The sequence below is a fragment of the Hemitrygon akajei genome, chromosome 17 (genome assembly GCF_048418815.1).
Source record: "Hemitrygon akajei chromosome 17, sHemAka1.3, whole genome shotgun sequence".
Classification (NCBI taxonomy): Eukaryota; Metazoa; Chordata; class Chondrichthyes; order Myliobatiformes; family Dasyatidae; genus Hemitrygon; species Hemitrygon akajei.
Window position 1 is genome coordinate 21,059,797 of NC_133140.1, and position 25,090 is coordinate 21,084,886.

A 25,090-nucleotide genomic window follows, 5' to 3' on the forward strand; every position below is an offset into this window, starting at 1 on the left:
TTTGCATCTTCTATCCTATTGTTTTAATAGCCATTTTTTCCTTCTGTGAAACCAAACGGGTTATTTTGATCTCACTAAAATTTTCTTTTATGATTAGGTATCTTTGTTCTTGAGTTTTCACTTTGCGTGCAAGAACTCTGTTTAGTTATATATTGTGGTCACCATTTCCAAAATATTCTCAAGATTTTGCTTGTGCCTGTTTCACTTTATTACCCAGTAACAGGCCAAACATTTGTGTGGCTGGATTGGGATAAACAATGTGGTGGCATCATTTCAGCTCAACTCAAACACAGAGACATGTTAAAGGGCCATTTCTGAAGGTCTATGCTGGGCCCAACATATTGATGCAATTACAATGAAGCCATGCCTGCATCAAGAGACTGGGGAGATCTGTTTTGTCACCAAAGACTCCAACAAAACTCTACAGCTATACCTTGGAGAGCATTCTAACTGTCTGGTATGGAAGGGCCAATGCACAGGATGGGAAAAAGGTGTAGAGCATTGTGAACACAGTCAGCTCATCATGGACACCAGCCTCCCCAGCATGGAGGACATCTTCAAAAGGCCATGCCTCAGAAAGGCAGCATCCATCACTAAGGACCCGCACCACCCAGGACATGCCCTCTTCTCATTGCTACCATCAGGGAGGAGGTGTAAGAGCCTGAAGACAAATACTCAATGTTTTAGGAACTTCTCCTATCCGTCTATCAGGAGATTTTTGAATGGACTATCAACACTACCTCACTATTTTTGTGTTATTTGCACTTCACACACACACACAGTATAAATAAGAATATTTATTTATTGATTGATTGATTGCAGTGTGGAGTAGGTCCCCGCATTTCAAGCCATGCCTAATCACTGTGGGAGGAAACCCATGTGTCACGGGGAGAATGTACAAATTCCTCACAGGCAGCGGCAGGAATTGAACCCGGATCTTTGGCACTGTAAACCGCTGTGCTAACCACTACGCATAGTGGATTCCAGTTAATTGGGGCACATCGGGACAACTACATTTTGGCCCATGAAGGGGCCTCCCCCAGTTAGTCGGTTTCTTGGAAATAGCTAAAAAGGTAAAAAAAAGATAAACTACTGTTTAACTGAGTAACAAAGTAATTAAATGAAATACAGAACAAATTAAAACACAGTCAATACTACTACGGTACTGTAAAACTGTTTAGTTACTAATTGTTATCAATGGAGGAATTTATCCAGTGTACCTGCCTGTTGCTGTCTTCTTTTGATTGACTGTAAATGAACAAAATCAGTGCAGACACCTAGTGTAGATAATGGACTGCCTTCGTACAATGCTATTGACGAATGCATCCTCCAAATCTTTATTTTCATTATAACATTCAAGACACTTGTCAATACCTTCAGATTCTTCATAGTTTTTTAACTCGTTGAAGTTGTGAAATTTTTAAAATTTTCACTTCTGGCATCTCCAAGCCTGAATACTTGAAACTGCAGTGAGCACAATTCTGAATGGTCTTGCTGCTTATTTCTCCAACTATCAGTGAGAAAACTCACTGCTTTTGAACACAAGCGCACACAACTGATGCTATTTAAAAACTGTTCAATCTAAGCATGTCTTACAGCGGATGTTGGTTAACTGGAACATATGGTACATATGGCCCAATTAAACAGTTGCCCCAATTAGCTGAAATGTCATGGAAATAGTTAAAAAGTATAAAAAAGACAAAATGGATAACAAATTATATATTTAAATGGAATACAGAACAAATTAGAACACTACTAATACTACAGCAGTACTATAAAACTGAGTACGACTTCCTAATTCTACTTATTGATGGAAGAATTCATCCACACAACATTCTTTTTATTATAAATAGTGACTCAGAGCAGACACCTAGTGCAGATAATGATCTGCCAACAATTGCATCCTCCAAATCTTCATTTTCATTGTAACATTCATGATGATTGTCAATACTGTCAAATTCTTTGCAGTTTGAAACTTGTTGAAGTAGTGAAATCGTTTCATTTTCAGTCCCAGTCACTTCTGGTATCTCCAGCCTGAATGCTTGAAACCGCAGTGAGCAAGCCAGTTCTGAATTGTTGTACTGCCAATTTCTTACCAACTATCAGTGATAAAGATCACTGCTTTTTGAACACAAGTACATGTAACTGGCACTATTTAAAAGCTGTTCACTCGATGCCACAAGTGCACATGAATGCTGCAAGTTAGAAACTGTTCGGCAACACTCTCTTTTCCCCATTAAGAGGCACAGTGTCCTAAATAAAGAAAGGGAATCTGGGCTATTTTTTCCATTAGTTTTTGTTCTTTAAGAGTTATCCCAAATAAGTGGCTGTCTCGATTAACCAGAATCCACCGTGCGTGTGAGTATATCATATGTATAATTATATCATAATTATAAGTATACTGTATATAAAATATATATAATGTAGGGCTCTCAGTACCATTCACTGTGGTGTTAACTGTTCAGGCTAACAAAATGGCTTCTCTGTAATGTTACTAATGCTGTAATGGGTTTCTGTGTCTGGAATGTTTGAGTTATGACTGCAGATAAGGGGGAACTAACCAATTGAGAATTGTTATGCTATCTTGTATGTGTGAGCTGAGCGGGAGTTCGCTGTCTTTTTCAGGAGGCGAGCAAGGAGGACGGACGTGTGGGGAGCAGACAGCGGATACTGGACGTCAGCAGCTTGGACGGTGGCCGAAGGCTCAGAAGGTTATTGTGGATGGAACTGGAGGTGTGAGCTCCAATGTATTAAAATATTATTTGCACAAGCTGATAAACTTACTGATTTGGCGCCTTTAGGTTATCTGTTCTGACTAACCCATCACTAAGAAATAACTATAAAGATGTAATTATTTACTCGCCTTTGGTGTATTGTCTGATATTTGTGTTGCGAGTGTGTACTGGAGGGAGCTTTACACCATATTTACACCGCAAATGGGGGTAAATTGGGGGCACAGACATTACAGTAATATATTGTAATTTATTGTCTGTTTTATGTATTTCATTGTACTGCTGCCACAAAGGAATAAATGTCACAACCCATGTCAATGATTATAATAACTTGCTTTGGACTCTGAGATTAGTTGACCAACTTCCCAAAATGTTCTATACACTGAGGTAGTTTAACATATGGTGTGAAGCAACTCAAGATCCTTGGTTTTTTGTGTGCCTCACCCAAATGTACAAATAATATTGTTATTACAAATCAAGGAGAAATAAACACTTTATTTCTGCATGGAAAAGGTGCAAAGATCAACATTTATTCTGTATCTATCATTGTCTCTGAACTTAGGTGGCTTCTGTAGGTCTGGAGCAACAGATAAACCTGACTGGGTAAGAATAATAGATTTTGTGAGGCTCATAAATTGCAATGATCTAGTAACCTCAGTCATTAGTATTAGTGTGTTATTCCAGACTTATCATTTGAATTTAAATTTACCAGTGCACTAGTGGGATTTGAACTTCAGTTTAACAAACTGGGTCTCTGGCTGGCAGCCTAGACTGGGAAAGGCTGCAATTATACTGTACCTTCTTATTAGACGGGAGAAATGGAGTTGCAGATTGAGCAAAGTCCAGGCACCATGCAATACCAAAACAGACAGTATGTACCACAGTTCGATTTAATAAAACAACATTTATTTCCTTCTGTGAACTCTTAGGTACAGATAAAGCATTCAATATATTTTCCCCCTTTTAGGTAAGGGATACAAATAAATGAGCATGTTTGTGACATTCCCTCAATGCTGTCTCACAGTTTCTCCAGGTAAAAGTATTTTCTGCAATCTCTACTTTTCAGTTGTAGTTTTGGTGGCATTGCAGTGGTCAGGCTGGGGCAGCTGAGGGCCCTATGGCTGCACGCCTGCATCCAAAGCCAAGCCTAAATCTGGGTCTGCTGGAGACAGGAGGCCGAAGAATATGGGCTCTCTTGGGGTTAGAGGACAGTGTATGTGCTCGAGTGGGCAGGAGGAACAGGGGCTTGTTTTGCTATTGTTGTTTTTCATGTTGTTCTGCTGAGAATTGTGGCCATGCTCTGTTGGCGTCAGAATATGTGATGATACTTGTGGGCTGCCCTCCAGCACACCCTTGGGTGTGTTTGTTGTTAATGCAAACGGCACATTTCACTTTTGGTCCAATTTACACGTGAACTTGAATCTTAAAATGACCATGACGAACCTAGAGCCCAATAGTGTCCAAGTACTTTTTGGTAGACAATTATAATTATAAAGAAATAAGAAACATAAGACACATTGGTGGAAACAGGTCAGTTCACAGGTTCATCACAACAGACAAGTGGGATTTCTCATCAAGTCTGGCAGACCATGTTTTAACTGTATATCAAGTTTGTTCCAGCACTTCGTGTGTTGCTCCAGATTCTGGTATCTGCAGCCCTGAGTCTCCAAACTGGGCGTTGGTCTGGTATCTGCAGCATCCAGATTCAAACACAACTGATAAGTAGGACAAAAGTTCACCTTATCCACACAAGCCCCTTTGTGAAATGAGTGCTGGCAGCAACAGTTAAGCTCCCTACGTCATCTAAAGTCACCTACGTAGCACCAGGTTGACAAACAGAGACAGGAAACTCTTCATGAAAAACTCACATTTGTTTTCATTTAATTAAGGGATAACAGGCCATTACGGCCCAACGAGCCCACGCCACCCAATTGCAACCTTGTGACCGATTAACCTACTGACCCGTATGTCTTTGGAATGTGGGAGGAAAGCGCAGCACCCCAAGGAAACCCTGGGTTAATGGGGAGAACATAAAAACTCCTTACAGACAGTCATAGGGATTGCACCCCAGCCTCTGGCACTGCGCTAACTTCCACACTATCATGCCACTTGTCAAGGGTGTAGCTTTAGTCAATGTTGTGGCACTGCAATTGCAAAGCTCATGTTTTTTACTTTTAGTGAATGCTTGGAGTATAAGTCATTGGGTGTATTTAAAGCAGAGGTTGATAAGCTCTTGATTAGTAATGTGTCAAAGGTTACGGGGAGAATAGGATATGGAGCAGACTCCATGGGCTAATTCTGCTCCCATGTCTTATGGTCTTTTACTGTAAAGAGAGGGTTTCTAGCAGCTGCTGCCTTCACAATCCCCAGCTCTGGCAGAATCCCCAGGTACCTCTGACTTGGCCTATGCGGGGAAATAGCAAGGCTAGAAACTGAGAGCTGATGTCGTAGCCAAAGGTTGTTTGAGAAGAACCGGTGGATACTAGTAACCTGATGGACACACCAGGGTTGCCCGACTGCCCTCTCAGAGAGGTCCAGGCATGCTTTCAGCCAAACTGGGCACCTCTGACAAGGTGACACTAAGGGAATAAAAGGAGAGGGCAAGAGCACTTGCCAAAGCTTAGAGGAACAAAGGAAACTAATGGCTACTACTGGCTCTAGGTGGATGCTGTTCCAGAAGCTCGCAAGCCAAACTGCGTTGTCCTAATCCACAAAGCAGAGGGTCATGAGCTGCTGCATTGTATTAGCACCTGGTAACCAACCAGCTTCAGCCCCAGGCTCAAAATACTCTTCAGCACATTCCTAGTGAGGACCCCAAGGAATCAGTGTTCACCAGAATATACTGCAATCCTGCAGCAGAACATCACAAGGGGCCGAAAAGAACCTGCAGCATCTCTACTTTTTGTAAGTTTATGTAGATTTGGCATGTGGCCTAAAACTTTGACAAACTTTTGAAGATGCACAGTGGAGAGTATCTTATCTGGTTGTGTCATGGCCTGGTATGGAAACACCGAGGTGTTTGGAAAAGGAATGGAAAAGTCGACAGAAAATGGTGGATACAGCCCAGTCCATCACGGGCACCAATCTCAGTCAACAGCACTTGCACTTAAGAGAGCTAGGTTAACACCAGTGATGAAGTCCTGGCTTCGGTTGATAGTATAGCTACCCCAAGTGAATTCTACTCTAGGATGGCCAAGAATATCCAAATGTTATAGCCCATTTCCACTGGCGTCAGTGAATGCAAAGACCAAGGGTTCCACTTGGTCAGTAAGAGAAAGACATTTATCTTCAACAACTGAGAAAACTGAAACAAATCAGTAAATTGATTGCATTAAGTTGAACAAGTGGTGTGGAAAACTGGCATAAGAGGTAAACTGAAACTTCTGTGAAGGAGTGAGTTGCTCAACACCCACACAATGCCCAGAATGTGCTGCCTCATCATTACAGAAACCTCAAAAAACTGTCGTAGAGAACTGAGGCTTATCAAGAAAACAAAGGAAATCATTGGTAAACAGCACAAAACAGCTGATGGAATCCTGCAGACCAGGAACCTGGATGGACAGCTGGTCTCCCTAGTTGGAAGTTCAACATTGTTCTGCTGCAGATCAGAAGGATTGCCTAGAGCAATCCAAAGGCCAGGTCCCTTTGAGATGGCAGACAAGGTCTGGTGCAGAGTCCGAGGAATCGAGGTCATTTCAGCAGGAAGAGACACCTGGTACACGAGAGGTTGACACCACCCTCGCTGAGAGATGGAAACCGCTTGGTTAATTGGAGTGGGGGGGGGGGGTTGCAGAAATGGGTGGACTTATCGACTCCAGTATCAGTGTTCAGACAAGACACACTATCCAACTGATAGGTCACTTGGAAAAACCAGATGGCGCACAAATCCAATGCCCTCCTGCTTAGGTGTGACCTGGTGCACCACAGGTTATGGCAGAGCACAACAAACCCAGGCCTGCAGTTGATGAAAGAGCCACTATGGAAGATTAGCATAGACTTCAGCCCAGTCCCTAGCATTAAAAAACATTACTTTAGAGATTCAAGAAGGACAAGGGCTCAGAGGAAGGAATCTGGTAGGAGAGGAGAGAGGAAAACGAGAAGGGGGCAGGATCCAGGAGGTGGTGATACGCAGGTGAAAGGAGGTAAGAGTTGGGGATAGAGGGAGCAGGGAGGGGGAGGGAAATTACTTTTAACTGTAAGGAGAAATCAATATTCGTGCTATCAGATTGGAGACTACCCTGACGGAATATAACGTGTTGCTCCTCCACCCAGCATCTTCTCTCTTCTTTACCAGTCTCAAAGAAGGGTCTTGGCCTGAAAGGTCAACGGTTTATTCATTACCATAGAACACTACAGCACAGTACAGGCCCTTCAGCCCTCTATGTTGTGCCGACCCATATAATCCTTAAAAAAAAGTACTAAACCCACACTACCCCATAACCCTCCATTTTACTTTCATCCATGTGCCTGTCCAAGAGGCTCTTAAATACCCTTAATGTTTTAGCCTCCACCACCATCCCTGGCAAGTCATTCCAGGCACTCACAACCTCTGTGTAAAAAACTTACCCCGATGTCTCCCCTAAACTTCCCTCCCTTAATTTTGTACATATGCCTTCTGGTGTTTGCCATTGGTGCCCTGGGAAACAGGTACTGACTATCCACCCTATCTAGTCCTCTCATAATCTTGTAGACCTCTATCAAGTCCCCTCTCATTCTTCTACGCTCCAAAGAGAAAAGTCTCAGCTCTGCTAACCTTGCTTCATATGACTTGTTCTCCAAACCAGGCAACATCCTGGTAAATCTCTTCTGCAGCATAGATGCTACCTGACCTGCTGAGCTCCTCCAGCACTTTGTGTGTGTTACTTTGGATTTCCAGCATCTGCAGACTAGCTCATATTTAGGATTAACAGGAGAGTTACTGCAAGTTTTTGTGGATAAGTGGCAGAGTCGGCACCTTCCACTACTCGATCTTTATTACAGTTCACTGCAATCACTTGTTGACCTCAACTTGCTCCTTCCACAACTCAGTACCTTTTCTCTCTTCCCTTCCCGGGCTTCTGCATTTGGAAGCCCTCCTATCCCATTGGGATATAGTACCACTTTGTAGAAGGCAACAGCAGCCAAGGTGAGCATGGCAAGATCCTACAAAACAAAAATATGACAAATGTTGGGTGTATCTGTTTTCGGAAATGGCGGCCGCTGGTAGGTAGGTATACACAGAAATTTAGAAGGATGAGAGGGGATCTGATTGAAACATAAGAATATTAAGGGATTGGACACACTAGAGGCAGGAAACATGTTTCTGATGTTGGGGAAGTCCAGAACCAGAGGCCACAGTTTAAGAATAAGGGGTAGGCCATTTAGAACAGAGTTGAGGAAAAACTTTTTCACCCAGAGAGTTGTGGATCTATGGAATGCTCTGCCTCAGAAGGCAGTGGAGGCCAATTCTCTGGATACTTTCAAGAAAGAGTTAGATAGTGCTCTTAAAGATAGCGGAGTCAAGGGATATGGGGAGAAGGCAGAAACGGGGTATTGATTGTGGATGATCAGCCATGATCACGTTGAATGGTGGTGCTGGCTCGAAGGGCCGAATGGCCTACACCTGCACCTATTGCTTATTGTCTATTGCATTGCCAAGAGACCAGAAGGACTCCACTCTGCTTTGAGCAGCGCAGTAAGCTCTTTCGCATTTAACCGAGACCAAACAACGCTACCCCAAACACAGCACTTGCGACAGATGAATGTTGCGACACTGGCGGGCTGTCCCCAGCAGGCAACACATTTCACTCTCTGATGTATGAACTTAAATCCTGAATATTTCCGCAGAACACAACCTGGTCTTTGCAAAGGGATCTGCCCCCGTACACTCTTCCTGCAGAGCCACTGTGTTACAACTAAGCCACCAAAGTTTCAGTGTTTGAGCTAACTTCTGCAGTAAAGGGTGAAAGGAAATTAAAACAGCTACCTCCAGAGTTCTAGCTATCATGCAATGCACAGCAGACTGCCTTGGCACCCCCTGGCCTAGGGATTACAGCAGGGACAGTTTTGGCATATTCTCTAGGATCTGCTTTCCTCTGTACAGCTGCATTCGCTCTCCCAGCAAACCGTATCACTCATTAAAAGAGCGGCAACCCCTGGGGTTCTCAAACAACAGCACACGGCAGCTGCAACTACTGTCAAGAGTCACTAACACCAATTACAGGATGCTCGTCACCCTGCTTCACTGAAGGCCAAGAGTTCTTCAAGATTCATTAGGTCCTTATTTTCACTGCCTCTATGCAAGGTCATTTAGAAATTCCTTCCTGATGCTGATGAACTATGGTCCCTGTAACATCAAATTCTATTCTTACTCCAGGTATTTTATTCATTGAGTCATAGAGCACCACAGCACAGAAATAGGCCCTTTGGCCCATCTAGTCTGTGCGAAGCGACCTGCACTGGGACCATAGCCGTCTGTACCCCTCCCATCCATGTGCTTATCCAAACTTCTCTTCAATGTTGAAATCGAACCCGCATCCACCACTTCTGCTGGCAGATCGCTCCACACTCTCACCGTCCTGAGTGAAGATCCCCTTAAACATTTCACCTTTCACCCTCAAACTATGACCTCCAGTTCTAGTCTCACCCAAATTCAGTGGAAAAAGCCTGCTTGCATGTACCCTGTCCATGCCCCTCATAATTTTGTACACCTCTATCAAAGCTCCCCTCATTTTCCTGCATGCCAGGGAATGCATAGGAAAACATAAATATCGAGCCCATCATTTTTTAAATGGTTTCAGGCAAGTTCTAAACTTTAAGGCTGCAGCCAGGTTACAGTAGGAGAAGGAATGACATTTTCAGGGCGAGTTTAGATTTTTATTTTCGTTATTATTAATTCCCAACTCTCCCATCTCACTGGTAACCCTGGGCAACCTTGAGCCTGTTTAAGGGCAAAAAAGCAGGATAACTGTGATCAACCAGATTTAAGATTTTTCCAACACGGATTCTAACTTGCACGGATCTCTCCGTCGTCATGTCTCTGCGTTCTGATGCCAGGGATTGCAAGAACTGTGGAATGGAATTAGTTTCACTTCAGGCCAACAGTTCCTGTCATTTCCAGGAAAGTACCAGAGCAGATGGATGCAAGGAATGCCTGCCAGTGCTGCACCCACCTCTCCAAAACACCCCCTCCCAACATGCCAGTCTCTACTGTGCATCCCTCGACTACAAAATCTGATCCATTTACCGCAGATTTTGTGCTGTCCAAGTGCCACCAGTCTAATTAGGCTAATTAATGCCTTATGTAGGGCAGCAGTGTGCTGTAGGCCAGGGTCTACCAGGAATTAGATAGAGAGTCTTCCTGCTGATGGCTCACAGCCGGGCAACAGAGAGATCTTCCCTTCACGGTGAGCAACCTCAAAAAAAATCAAATGCAGATCAGAATTTGTTCACAGGCAAACAAAAAGCAGAAAAATATACGCTGCAAGATTGCAGCCTTTCTCTGTCACTGGTGTAAAAGATATATTTAGAAAGATCTACCTACTTGAAATATATTTGCTCTTCCCCTTAAATTCAGCAACACATGCATACCTTGGCTTGCAAAATCAATGCAGGAAGTACTGGAATAGTAACTAAAATACCTCACATTTGTGGAAGTGAGAACTAGATTCAGTGATTGTTCTGAAACTTTGAATACAAAAGGAAGCAGACTGCCACCAATACAACACCCCTCAGTTATAGATGAGATTTGAACAGACATTACACGAAATGATTAACTTTGATGCAAGGGATAAAACCTTTTGCAGAGACACAACCGACTTTCAGTTTTATGCATCACCATTGAAAATTGTACCGTGCAACAGTTCCAATTTAATTATTGTTCAACAACTGATCAGCAATCCCAACCAGTTCACTTTCCTCCAAAGCTCTGATCAGTCGACTCATTGTCGCCTTCTTCCCTTCGCACTGAATGAACTTGAGCAGCATTTGGTACGCCTGTTCATATAATCCTTCCCGCTCGTACTCAAAGGCAATGTTGTCGATGGCGGGATCGCGAAGACCTCGGCAAGTTTTCTGTAAGATGCGGCCAACCTGCTTCCAGTTCCTGCCCACCAACTTGGCAAAGTTACCGTGATCCTGCCCGTTCAATACACGATCATCTGGCATGAAAAGATTCAAAAAAAATTTCTTTAAAAGCCATACTGCTGAACAACATAGAAAAGAAAGCTTATTAGCAAGGATCCTGTGCGGACCATGCTTGCTAGAAGAGAGGAGAGCTATCCTGGCTGATCCCACCTCCCCGTTCTCTACGCCCTGCTTGTGAGTTACAGTCCACAATGAAAACTCTGTTTCAAGCCCCACCAGCTTCTGGCAAATTCCTCCCTGCCTGTCCACTTTCATATAATCTTCGTTCCAACTATGTTAAATGGAAGGCAAAGGCCAAAAAGTCACACGGCACAGAAAGAATCTATTCAGTTCACCAACTCCATACCAAATATCAAGCACTCATTTAAAGTTCAAAGTAAATTTATTATCAAAGTACATATACAAGGGGTGATTGATAAGTTCATGGTTTAAGGTACAATTTTAGAAAACCTAGCACATTTATTTTTCAACATAGTCCCCTCCTACATTTACACACTTAGTCCAGTGGTCGTGGAACATACGGATATTGGACCTCCAGAAAGTGTCCATAGCAGGGGTGATTGATAAGTTTGTGGCCTAAGGCAGATGGAGATGAGTTATACAGCTCTTGTTACATGCACGTGCAGTTCAACTCTTTGAGTGATTATGCAGAAAGTTTGAAGTTAATAACTCATCGGGGTGATTGATAAGTTTGTGGCCTAAGGTAGAAGATGAGCTAGTAACTTCAAACTTTCTGCATAATCACTCAGAGTTAATCTGCATGTGCACTTAACCAGAGCTGTATAACTCATCTCCTTCTACCTTAGGCCACAAACTTATCAATCATCCCTCATATGTCACCATATACAACCCAGAGATTCATTTCCTTGTGGACATGCTCAACAAATCCAAAATGGAATAATAACCATTATAGAATCAATGAAAGACTGCACCTATTTGGGTGTTCAACCAATATGCAAAAGACAACGAACTGTGTAAATACAAAAAGAATGAAATAACAACAATAAATAAGTAAACAATAAATATTGTGAACACGGGATGATGAGTCCTCTAAAGTGAATCCATAGGTTACTGCATGCTAGGAGGAATTTACAGTGGCCAGGGGTGGCATAGTAGCGTAATAGTTAGTGCAATTGCTTCACTGCACCAGCGATCACCTGGTGGTGGTCGATTCCTGCCTTAGTTGGTAAGAATTTTGTAAGTTCTTCCCATGAAAGTGAACAGAATTCCTTGTTGATGTTAAAATGGTGGGGTTGAAGGAAATACCGTTTCCACTCGAGGGAAACTAAACTACACATCTGTCTGGGAACCGGAGGCAAGATGCTTTTAGTGGGTGTTAATTGAAATATGCACAGAGGGAGGGAGAGAAAAGATGTTGCTGATGATTTTAGAGGTGGTGCTGGTGGTGGTGGGGGGGGGAGTGAATAACAGCAGCTTGATCTGGTTGGATCACATGCACGCTGAACGCTGCTAATTTCAAGTAATTCTATTTGAAGAACAGACTGAGAAACGAATTCACTTGGCTGTGATTTTGAGAACTCTGGTTTCAATCTTAACCACAGCCCAGAACTGAGAGTTGCATTTCAAAAAATCTCAGCTTCTGAGCTTTGCTGTAATTACTTGTGAAGGGAGGCATGGGGAAGGGCAGGAGGGAGATTGAAAACTTGGCGGAGTGCAACCTCTCACTCCATGTCAATAAGACCAAAGAACTTCAGGAGAGGGAAACCAGAGGTCCATGAACCAGTAATTATTGGGGGAAATGAGGTGGAGAGGGTCAGTAACTTTAAATTCCTGGGTTTTATTATCTGAGGACATATCCTGGATCCAGTATATTATTGCGAAGAAAGCACGACAGTGCCCCTACTTCGGCATGCCATCAAAAACCTTGGCAAACATCTACAGATGTGGTGGAAAGTGTGCTGACTGGCTGCATTCCAGCCTGGTATGGGGACAGCAATGCCTATGAGTGGAAAATCTGACAAAAGATTATGGATTCGGACCAGCACATCACGGGTAAAACCCTCTCAACCACTGAGCACACCTACATGAAATGCTGCTGTAGAAAACCAATATCCATCATCAAAGACCCTCACCAGCAGGCCGTGCTCTTTTCTCACTGCTGTCAGGTAAAAGGTACAGGAACCTCAAGACTCGCACCACCAGGTTCAAGAACAGTCACTACCCCTCAACCAGCAGGCTCTTGAATAAAAAGACTCTGTTATATTGTTGTTTCATGCTAATTATTTATTGCTATTTATTATCTGCATTTGTACAGTTTACGGATTCTGTTTACAGTTACTGTTCTATAGATTTGCTAAGAAAGCCCGCAGAAAAAGAATCTCAGGGTTGTACGTGGTGACGTGTATGTACTCTGTTAATAAATTTTACTTTGACTTTGGAAGAAAGGGGAAAGAGAAAGAACACAATAACATCCACAAGCATACCATACAAAATACTATTTGCTTATTAAATACAGACATGTACGCAGAAAGTATTTTAACTCTCCCTTATTTCATGATTTTGCTCTCATCTCTGATGCCAGCCATTTCTGATTCGCTTTTAACCGATTAGTACAGTATATAGCGGGAACCAAAATCAACTAGTGATGATCACCTTAATGTGAACATTAGCCAGAGATGTGGTAAGTCAGTTACCCTGGGGCACAGTATTGTTTTAGTGGGGCAATTTAAATGGATTTGACTTCAGTGGCCCACCAGACATTAATCTGGCTTCAAGCACCAACATAGCTAAAGAAAAGGAGAAAGTCGTGCAGAGTGAATATAGGGAGTTAGGTAGAAGGTTAAAAGGAAGGATGTCAAGGGCTGTAATCTCTGGGTTATTCGTGGTGTTAGTGAGGGTAGGACAGAAGGTCAGTGTAGATGCCTGCCTGTTTGAGGTGGTTCAGGGATTCAGATTCTGGGACCAAGGGGATCTCTTCAGGGGCAGAGGAGGAAGGGAAACGATATCCTGACGGGGAGATTTCTTCGAGCAATTCAGTTATCTAACAGCAGGGACAGGATTCAAAACATTTGTATGGCAGATGGGAAAGGCAAAAGATAGTAGTTACAGCAAGCAAGTTCAGTAGGTAGGGCAGGATGGGGAATGAAGGTCTGATCAACTAAGCTTGTTTATTCTGCTGCAAGAAGCCTGACGGGCAAAGCAGGTGAATGCAGGGCACGCAAAGATGCATGGGGCTGGGAAATTACACAAACGTTGTTCAGGGACTGGCAGAGTTCAAGGACAGCCTGGTGATGTTCAAGTGAGGAGCAAGGCTGAAAAGAATGGAAAAGGAACAGGAGGAGGCTTGTCTGGTAGCTACAGCACAGGAAAAGGTCAGTCCTCTTACTGTCAATTCTCTTTAACACCATAAAAACTTCATTCAAACCCTCTTCGTTTAAGGAAAATGAGCCTGATTATTGTTATCTCTAACCATTCTTAGTTTAATTTTGGTAGTTCTGCAGAGTTGGAGAGTACTGCAGTGCAGGGCAAGCCTTTCGGTCCATCTAGTCTCTGATCTTCTGCCTAGTCCCACCTATCTGTACCCGGACCATATCACTCCAAACCCTCCCTTCCATGTGCCCTCCAAACCTCCTGTAAATTAAATGCAGATCCTGTTCCACAGCTCAGAATTAAGAAGTTTTTCTTTAGATGTCCTATAAATATTTCACCTTACACCCTAAACATATGACTTCTGGTTCTAGACTCACCCAACCTGTGGGGAAAAAATCTGTATGAAATCACGCCATCTATACCCCTCATATTTGTATACCTCTATAAGATCTCCCCTCATTCTCGTATGCTCCAGGGAATAAAGTCCTAACCAGTTCAACCTTTTCCTATAACTCAGTCCAGGCAACATCCTTATAACTTTATGGACAGCTGTGATGAAACAAACACCGAGAACAAGGCATATAGGAGCACATTTATGAGAGAAATCAGGACAACAAAAGGAGTACATGAAATAGGTCTGGTAAACAAGGTAAAAGGGAATCCCAAGAGTTTGCATAAGATTTCATGGGAATCCGGGGACGAGGACAGGAGGCCTGAAGGTGGCCTGTCCTGGTTTTGGAGGCCTGTACATAAGACATAGGAGCAGAATTAGGCCATTCAGACCATTGAGTCTTCTCAGCCATTCCAACATGGCTGACCCCGGATCCCTCTCAACCCCATACACCTGTGTTCTCACCATATCCTTTCATGCCCTGACCAATCAGGAAACTATCAACTTTCGCTTTAAGTATACCCACGGACCCGGCCTCCACCGCAGTCTGTGGCAGAGCATTCCACAGATTCACTACTCTCTGGCTAAAAAATATCCTCCTTACCTCTGTTGTAAAGAGTCGCCACTCAATTTTGAGGCTGTGCCCTCTAGTTCTGGAGATCCCTACCATGCGGAAACATCCACACCACATCCACCTTATCTAGTCCTTTCAACATTTGGTAAGTTTCAATGAGATTCCCCCCTCCCACCCCCGCATTCTTCTAAATTCCAGTGGGTACAGGCCCAACGCTGCTAAACATTCCTCATATGTTAACCTCTTCATTCCCGGAATCATCCTTGTGAACCTCCTCTGGACTCTCTCCAATGACAACACATCCTTTCTGAGGTACGGGGCCAAAATCTGTTGACAATACTCCAAGTGCAGCCTGACCAGTGTCTTTTAAAGCCTATTATCTTCTTGCTTTTATATTCTATTCCCCTTGAAATAAATGACACGTTGCATTTGCCTTCTTTACCACAGACTCAACCTGTAAACTAACCTTCAAGGAGTTTTGCACGAGGACTCCCAAGTCCCTCTGCACCTCTGATGTTTGAACCTTCTCCCCATTTAGGTAATAATCCACACTATAGTTCCTTTTACCAAAATGCATTATAATACATTGCCTAACACTGTTTTTCATCTGCCACTTCTTTGCCCATTCTTCCAGTCTGTCTGTGTCCTGCTGCAACTGTATTGCCTCCTCAGCACTACCTACCATTTGACTGTAAACTTGCCACAAAGCGACCAATTCCACAATGGGGGGGTCACGAGGGTGGGTGGATGGGAGAGGTGGGAAAGGGTTTTGTTTCGCTGTTGTTGTCTTGCTTTGTTTTGTGTCGTTGTTACTGCTTGTGTTACTCTGCAGAACATTGTGGGCATCCTATGTTGTCACCAGAATGTGTGGGGACACTTGTAGCAGCCTCCAGCACATTGGCAGTTATCAACACAAAGGACAGATTTCTCTATGTACATCCATGTGGTAAATTAACCCAAATCTGAAGTACATAAAGAGCAAAAGGGTAACTAGGAAGAGGGTAGATCCACTTCGTGTGGTTGTCTGTGTTTGGAGCCGCAAGAGGCGGGAGAGATATTAAACGAATATTTCTAGTCTGTAGGTGATCATGGAAGGTGGCAAGTTCAGGAGAGAGAACTGCAATGCCTTGAAATATAGCCACATTATAAAAGAGAAGGTGCTGGCTATCTTAAAGTGCATAAAGGTGGATTAAAAATCCAGACCATGAGTATCATAGTCATTATAAGAGGAAGGTGAAGAAAATACTTCCTGTGTCGCAGAAGTGATTATTGGATCTTTTTGCCACTGCTGAAGGACTGGAAGACTGCAGAGTGGCTAATGTTATTTAAAGAAGGCTGCAGAGGGCAACCTAGGGAACATACACTCAGTGGGAGATTTACTAGAGAGACAGGGCATACTTGCGTTTGGAAAGGCAAGGTCTGATTAGGGATCGTAAGCATGGGTCGTACCTCCCTAAATTGGATTGTTTGTTTTGAGAAGGTGACTTAGAGGATCAATGAGGACATGGACTTTGACAAGGTCCTGCACGGTCAGCTGGTCCAGGAGGATCGAGCACACGGGATACAGAACAAACTAGTCAACCGGATACAAAATTGAGGTCAGAGGGCGGTAGTGGAGGGCTGCTTATCATTTTGAGAGCCTGTGACCAGCAGCGTATCACAGGGACAGGTGTTAGGTCCTCTGTTGTTTGTCATCTATATTAATGATTCCAATGAGAATATAGTTGGCATGGTTGGTAAGTTTGCAGGGGACACCAAAATCGGTGACAGAGTGGACAATGAAGTTAACTGCAATTACAACAGCATCTGGACCAGGGGTTCCCAACCTTTTTTATGCCATGGACCCCTACCGTTAACTGAGAGGTCTGTAGACTCCAGGTTGGGAACTCCTGATCTAGACTAACTTGGGAAGTGAGCCAAAGAAGGCAGATGGAACTTAACACAGACAAATAGGAAGTGATTTATTTTGGGAAGTTGAACCAGGAGAAGTCTTACACTGTAAATGGCAAGGTGCTGAAGAATATTGTAGAACAGAGACCTAGAGGTACATACATGAAGGTGGTGATATAGGTAGGCAGGATAATGTAGAAGGCATTTGGTGTGCTTGCCTTGATCGTTGAGGGCATTGAGTATAAAAATTAGGGATGTCATGTTAGAACTGTACAAGATGCTTTAGAGTCTATACTGGAGTACTGTGTGCATTTCTGGTCATCTGGCTATAGGAAAAATGTCATTAAGCTGGGAAGGTGCGGAAAAGACTCTCAGAGATGTTACCAGGACTGGATGGCTTGAGTTACAAGGAGAGATTGGATAGGCTGGGGCTGTTTTCCCTGGAGCAGAGGAGACTGAGGGGTGACTCTCTCGATGTAAACAAAATCATGAGGGGCTCAGGTAAGGTGGAATGGTCACAGTCTTTCTCCCCATGTCTAGGGTGCCTAAGAATAAAGGCGAGAGGGGAAAGATTTAATGGGTGTGAGGAGTAAGTTTTCTTCATATAGAAAGTGGATGGTGTTAGGAGTGAGCTGCCAGAGGAAGTGGTACAGGCAGGGGCAGAGACAGCACGGCACAGGCCCTTCGGCCCAACAAGCCTGCACCACCCAATTACACCCATGTGACCAATTAACCTAACCCGTATGCCAGGAGGAAACCAAAGAAAAGCCACGAGGTCAGAAGGAGAATGTACAGACAGCAGCGGGTTACTGGCACTGTACAGAATCAGAATCAGGTTTATTATCACCGGCATGTGATGAGAAATTTGTTAACTTAGCAGCAGCAGTTCAATGTAATACATAATCTAGCAGAGAGCAAGAAAATAATAATAAAATAAAGCAAAATAATAAATAAACAAGTAAATCAATTAAGTATGTTGAATAGATTTTAAAAAATGTGCAAAAACAGAAATACTGTATATTAAAAAAGTGAGGCAGCGTCCAAAGCTTCAATGTCCATTTAGGAATCGGATGGCAGAGGGGAAGAACTGTTCCTATGCTAACTGCTACACTACCCTGTCACCATTCCCCCCCCCCCCCCCGGATGAAGAAAAGATTGAGGGATATCAGGCAAATGGGACTAGCTCAGTTAGACAACTTGGTCAGCCTGGACAAGATGGGCCTAAGAACCTGTCTCTGCTTTCTATAACTCTCTGATCCCCATGCTACACGTGAATCCTCTCTAGCAAGAGCAATAACATTGGCATCATTTCAGAAAGAAGACCACATCCTGTTGATACTGCACCTAGCAGGTCACGGACAAAACTGCTGAGATGTGAGAAACAGGCATACCAGATCACCTCAAGATTTGACGATAGCATTCTTCAAAATTAATTTAACTGTTAATTAAATTGTGGTAGAGACACTATACTGAAACTTGGTAATTACATAGCAAGGCACTTAAAAATAAAAGATGCAATTAAATACCCAAAGCTAATCAGCAGCTCCTTCTAAATTTGCTTTTTGTCTACAAAATGTGGTGGAAAGAGCCCAGTCCATCACAGACAGAGCCCTCCCCCACCACTGAGCACATCTACAGGGGGGCACAGCCACAAGAAAGCAGCATCCAATCTCAAAGACCCCTATGCTCTCTTCTCGCTGCTGCCATCAGCCAGGAGGTACAGGAGCCATAGGATCCACAAGTTCAGGACCAGTTATTACCTTTAACCATCAGGCTCCCGATCCAGCATGGATAACTTCACTCACCTCAACACCAAACTGATTCCACAACCACAGCTCATATTTCAAGGACTCTACAACTCAGGTTCTCAACATTTATTTGTTTAATTAATTTGCACGGTTTGTCTTCCTTTGCACTTCAGTTGTTTATGCACAGTTTTTTCATTGATTCTATGGAATGTTTTTGCTTTACTGAGAATGCCGACAAGAAAATAAATCTCAAGGTAGTATATGGTGACATAAATGTACTTTGATAATAAATCTACTTCAAACTTTGATTTAATTTCCTCAGGGACCGCGGTTACAACATGATAACTGAAGATGTCAAGGGCAAGACCACCCTCCAAAATTCATCAGATCAGTTCAGGGAAATAAAAGGATCGACAACACTTCAAACTGAACAAGAGTCTGGACACAACAGGATGGGGAGAGCAAACAGCCAAAGCAAACCACCTCAAAAATCACAAGGAGGCCAACTAAATTGTAACAGTGCAACCTCGGTACCCTGCCAACAACTCCAACCAAATTGTAACAGGGCAACCTCGGTACCCCCGCCAACAACTCCAACCAAATTGTAACAGGGCAACCTCGGTATCCCGCCAACAACCGAAGCCAATACTCACCAAAGAAAACCCCTTGGAATTCAAAAGTGCTTGCTGAGGGCAATGAGTTCCCATTTAGCTGGTTGGTCATCAGAGATGATACTGAAGCTGGAGAGGATGGAGACAGAGATTCGGGTACCGAGTATATTTCCGAAGCTTTCTCACGCTGTACGTCAGAATCTTGACAGATAGGTCCACATTCAAGCACCATCTGCCTAATGTCTGCTTCCAGTCTGCTAATATCATCATCTCGGAGATGGTTGGGCTGAAATTGGGAAAGAAACCTTAATCATTTAAAAAGCCAGGTCAGTTACGCAGAGAGGATTGAGAAATCAGGGTAAAAGGCTTAATGTTACCTTGTAACAGCCCAAGGAAAAGAATACTGTACATCAGTGTTATAGTCACAGAATATGGCTCTCAAGTAACACCAAAAAGGAAGTTTTCTTTATTTACAACTATGTGAATTATACTCTGCACAATTTCTGATGAACTGAGATGGAAAAGGAATTTACTTTTCTTTTCACTCCAAGCCCTTTTTTGTTTAATAGGATTTTGACATTGAGACCAGTATTTATTGCCCATCCCTCATTATCCTCCACAAAGTTATGGTGAACTTTTTCAAACCACCAGTAATCCTACAGTGCCAGCGGAGGTCAGGTGGCGTCCACACCGGACTTCGAGGTGAGTGGTCCTGGGCTCGAATACACGCTTGCTACGCGTGCTGGGTTGAGCGTCAACCCAGCAACTTGGCCCTGCAAAACACAGATAAATGCTGAAGAATCGGCAAGGTTGCCGCCTGATGCACCACAAGGGACGGAGAGGAACAACAGTGCAGGTGAACAATGAGCTTACCCTGACATTTTAAACCTGCCTTTGGCCTTCTTTGTTATGAAGGAAACAACCCAGACCTCTTCCCAACCAAAGTGCTCCTGACCTGGCAATTCTCTATGGTTGGATTCCATTGGATGGCGTGCTACCATCGCAGTTAGCCTAAACGCACCAACGAACCAGGTTCAATTCCCGCCGCTCGTTCGCCCTGTGAGCATGTGGATTTCCTGCAGGTGCTCCGACACCTCCCACATCCCAAAGACGTACAGGTCAGCAGGTTAATGGGGGGTAAGTGGGCAGTTAGGGCTCTTTACTGTGCTGTATCTCTCTAAATCAAATCTACATCCTACCTGCAATGTGCTGATCAGAGCAGCCTGCGGCACATTAATTGGAGGCTAATGAGGTTTTCGTTTAAAGGAAGAGTTCAAGCAGAACCTCGAACATTCTGCTTTGGCTAGTTAAGAGTCAGAGAATCATAGAAAAGTACAGCGCAGAACCAGGCCCTTCGGACCATCTAGTCTGTTCAGGAAAGCATCCCATACAGCTGCTTAACCCATCTGTTCACTGCCTACAGCATACCTCTGCATCGGTAAACTTCATTTATCTCCGTGTCCAGCTTGCATTCCAAAGTCCATTACCTTGTCTTTCTCCAATTCAAATTCCACTCAGTACTTCCATATGCCCCACTGTGGCCAGTCCACTGATATCTTCTGACAGCTTAGAACTTTCTTCCTTGGTGTTATCCATTTAAATTCTGGCATTAGCATGTGTTTTACTGGAGGTTTTCCCACTGCCAATACCCATGCACAAGTTCATGATATAAAACCTGTCCTCATTTTCCACAAAGGAGAGAAGCATGGACACCCCGTGGATAAACAAAAATGCTGTTATCAGTCAGAGCCGTTTCCTATGAACCCAAAATACCCCAAACACAAACATGCCCTAAAAGCATCAACATGCATTAATGAACAGGTTAAAACATTTAAATACCTAAAAAGAAAATAAAAAATGTTAAAAAACCACTTCCACTGAAATTTGCAAGCACTGATCGAGTCTAAAAGCACAATGTAGGGCTGGATAAAGGATGCCCATTCAATTAGTAAAGTGCAGGGAAGAAGCTACCTGCTACCAGGGGTTTGCAAATTGATCAGCATTTCAGACGATGACTGGTTCCTCCACATTTATATGTGCAAGATATAAGATGTGTAATGTTAAAATTGTGCAAGGCATTGGTAAGGCCAAATTTGGAATATTGTGTACAGTTCTGGTCACCGAATTATAGGAAAGATATCAATAAATTAGAGAGAGTGCAGACACGATTTACTAGGATGTTACCTGGGTTTCAGCACTTAAGTTACAGAGAAAGGTTGAACAAGTTAGGTCTCTATTCATTGGAGCATAGAAGGTTGAGGGGGGATTTGATCGAGGTATTTAAAATTTTGAGAGGGATAGATAGAGTTGACGTGAATAGGCTGTTTCCATTGAGAGTAGGGGAGATTCAAACGAGAGGACATGATTTGAGAGTTAGGGGGCAAAAGTTTAAGGGAAACACGAGGGGGTATTTCTTTACTCAGAGAGTGATAGCTGTGTGGAATGAGCTTCCTGTAGAAGTAGTAGAGGCCAGTTCAGTTGTGTCATTTAAGGTAAAATTGGATAGGTATATGGACAGGAAAGGAATGGAGGGTTATGGGCTGAGTGCCGGTAGGTGGGACTAGGTGAGATTAAGAGTTCGGCACGGACTAGGAGGGCCGAGATGGCCTGTTTCCGTGCTGTGATTGTTATATAGTTATAAGATGAGGCCTCAGACCAACTTCACTGGCATGTGCATCCAAGGACAGCCAAAATCAGCAGATATCAAGGGCTAAATACACTTCAAAAAGGGAGCAGGGGCTAAGACTCTTGAAAGCTTGCTGCCGATAGTCTCCCAGACACATCACCCTGCTTGGACAATTTAACAGTATACTGGAAAGACGTGGTGTCGGGATCAGAGGCAACAGCCAATTTCACTCACTCTCCTATGATATCCACTCCTCTCTCCGTGGCGCAAAAAAACCTCAAGGTTGTGTAATTTATACATTTTTTGATAATAAAAGTACTCTGAAATCTCAGCTGCCAATTCGGCACCCACTCTTGAATCACAAGTGGATTTTGCTTTTCTGATTTGTCTGGAAATATATCAAACACTCTTCCTTTATCAATTACCTTCCACACATTTTCTTTGGTTATGAGCCCTTCTGCCACACTCACAACATAGTCTCTATTTCTCTTTCAGCCATGTGGTAAGGCAACTATTCAATCACCTCTTGATCCTGTTTGGTCCAAGAGGCACCACCACAGCCTCTCCAGTCTGGCCACTTTGGTATCATTCTAGAAAATCCCTATCACACCTTCTCCAAGCTTGGGCAATTCTACCTAGAAGCCTAATGTTCAAAAATCACTCTCTGCCCAGCTGATAACTTGCTAATGTTCATCGTGGTTTAGCATTAGACTTGGTCATTTATTCCCTAATGGGGAAAGAGGGAGGAGCCCGACTGCCATTTCCACAGACATCACATTTCTTGTGCTCCTGACTGTTTATTGTATTTCTGATTTTTTGGCTCATTGGCACTATGCAATATCACACCCTGTATGCCCAATTTTTTTCTTAACACAAGTCAAAAACTGATCCTAATACCAGCTCTTGATCAACAGAATATATTCCTTCAGTCTGGAAGTTGCATCACATCCCTTCATGACCAACTTCCTTTCCATGGTGCCAAGGAATGAAAAGACCATGGAATAATAAATTCTGGTAGCCCATTTGCACAAGACCAGGATCCACAAACAGCAATGCAATAGTGACCAGCCTCCTTCCCCTTCCCTTCATACCATGGCCGACTCTCCTCTCTTATCAGATTCCTTCTTCTTCAGCCCAGTACCTCTTCTACCTAACACCTCCCAGCTTTTCACCTCATCCCCACTCCCCCATGCATAAGGCCATAAGACACAAGAGGAGAATTAGGCCATTCAGCCCATTGAATCTGTTCCACCATTCAATTATGGCTGATTTATTATCCACCCCAATCCCATTCTCCAGCCTGCTCCATGTAACCTTCGACACCCTTACTAATCAAAAACTTATCAAACTACTTTAAATATACCCAGTGACCTGGCCTCCACACAGCTGACTGTGGCAAAGAATTTCATAGATTCCCCACCCTCTTGCTAAAGAAATTCTTCCTCTTCACTGTTCTAAATGAATGTCCATCTGTTCTGAAGCTTTGCTCTCTAGTCCTGGACTTGGTCACTGTAGGGAACATCCCCTCTATCCGGGCCTTTCAACATTCGTTAAGTTTCAGTGAGATCCCCTCTCATTATTCTCAACTCCAGGTACATTGTCATCAAATGTTCCTCACGTGTTAACCCTTTCATTCCCAGAATAATTCTCATGACCTGAATAAACTCTTCTCGGGCCTCCAACCTGGTACAGGCATCGATTTTAGCCACCGTTTCGTGATAAACCACATCTTCATCAGGGATGATGCCCAGGCATGTCTAGTCTGGTGGTATTTATACCCCCGTAGTCTGTCCCTCCTGATGGGTTAGTCTTTGTCCAATCAGGTTTCCGCTCTCCCACCTTGTTTAAAGTCAAATTCCAGTTCTTACTTAGAAAGGGACCTTAATCTTTGTTAAAATTCTTTTCCTCTAGTTTTCTTTCAATGGTTTCCTTTACCAGGCAGTCCCAAAGCCATTGGCACAGCGCAGTTGTTTTGTGCTGTCAAAGTCAATCCTGCAGCCATTGCGAATGCAGTGTTCTGCTACCGTCCATTTCTCTAGGTAACCCAAACGGATACTTCTCCTGTGCTCCTTGATGCGGGTTTCCACTGTGTGTCCCGTCTGGCTGATATACGCTGCTCTGCATTCACAGGGAATCCTGTAAACACCAGCAAACCTGAGTCCCAGGTCATCTTTGACCCTCATGAGCTGTGATTCCTCTGCACCCTCTCTAATGCCAGCCCATCCTTTCTAGATAATGGGCCAAAGATTGCTCATGATGCTCCAAGTGTGGTCTAACAATACCTTATAAAGGCTCAGCATTACATCCTTGTTTTTTATATTCTAGTCCTCTCAAATTGAATGCTAACTTTGCATTTTTACCACTGACTCAACCTGCAAGTTGACCTTTAGAGAATCCTGCATGAGGACTCCCAAGATCCTTTGCACCTCTGATTTCTGAATTTTCTCCCCATTTAGGAAATAGTCTATGCCTTTATTCCATTTACCAAAGTGCATTATATTCCATCTGCCACTTCGTTGCCCATTCTCCTATTCCATTCCAGAAAGCACTTCTGGAAATCCAGATGAACAAGAGCCATGGACTCTCCTTTGTCTATTCTGCCTGTTATTTCCTCAAATAATTCCAACAGATTTCTCAAGTGAGGAAACTATGCTGACTATGGCCTATTTTATCATTTGCCTCCAAGTACCATAAAATCTTAATAATGGACTCACCTACCCACCTTCCCCCTCATCTGGTTTCACCTATCACCTGCATACTTGTACTCCTTGCCCTCTCCCATTTTCTTACTGTGGCTTCTTCCCCCTTCCTTCCCAATCCTGATGAAGGGTTTTGGCCCAAAATGTTGACTGCTTATTCCTTTCCATAGATGCTAACTGATCTGCTATATTCCTCCAGCACTTTGTAGTGTAATTTTGCAAAGTATTTAAAATCGGGTTGCAAAGTGCCACTGCTTGTACTGCATTCCCTCCCCCATCTACTTGTTCTGTCTTCTTCCTCCTTGCTTTTCAGCCCTGATGAAAGGTCTTGACCAAAAGCACAATCGTTTATTCCTCTCCCTAGG

At 43.4% G+C, this 25,090-nt stretch overlaps 1 protein-coding gene across 2 annotated transcripts in view; it reads right to left on the bottom strand.

Moving 5' to 3' along the window:
* Nucleotides 1-3,616: 3,616 nt before the first annotated feature.
* tradd (tnfrsf1a-associated via death domain) overlaps nt 3,617-25,090 on the bottom strand; it is a 61,723-nt gene continuing 40,249 nt past the window's right edge. For both annotated transcript variants that reach the window (XM_073069774.1, XM_073069775.1), the window contains exons 4-5: nt 19,443-19,686; nt 3,617-10,870 (exon numbers count right to left, since the gene is read on the bottom strand). In XM_073069774.1, the coding sequence (XP_072925875.1) occupies nt 10,581-10,870; nt 19,443-19,686 (534 nt within the window). In that variant the 3' untranslated portion in view covers nt 3,617-10,580. The remainder of the gene's footprint in view (nt 10,871-19,442; nt 19,687-25,090) is intronic.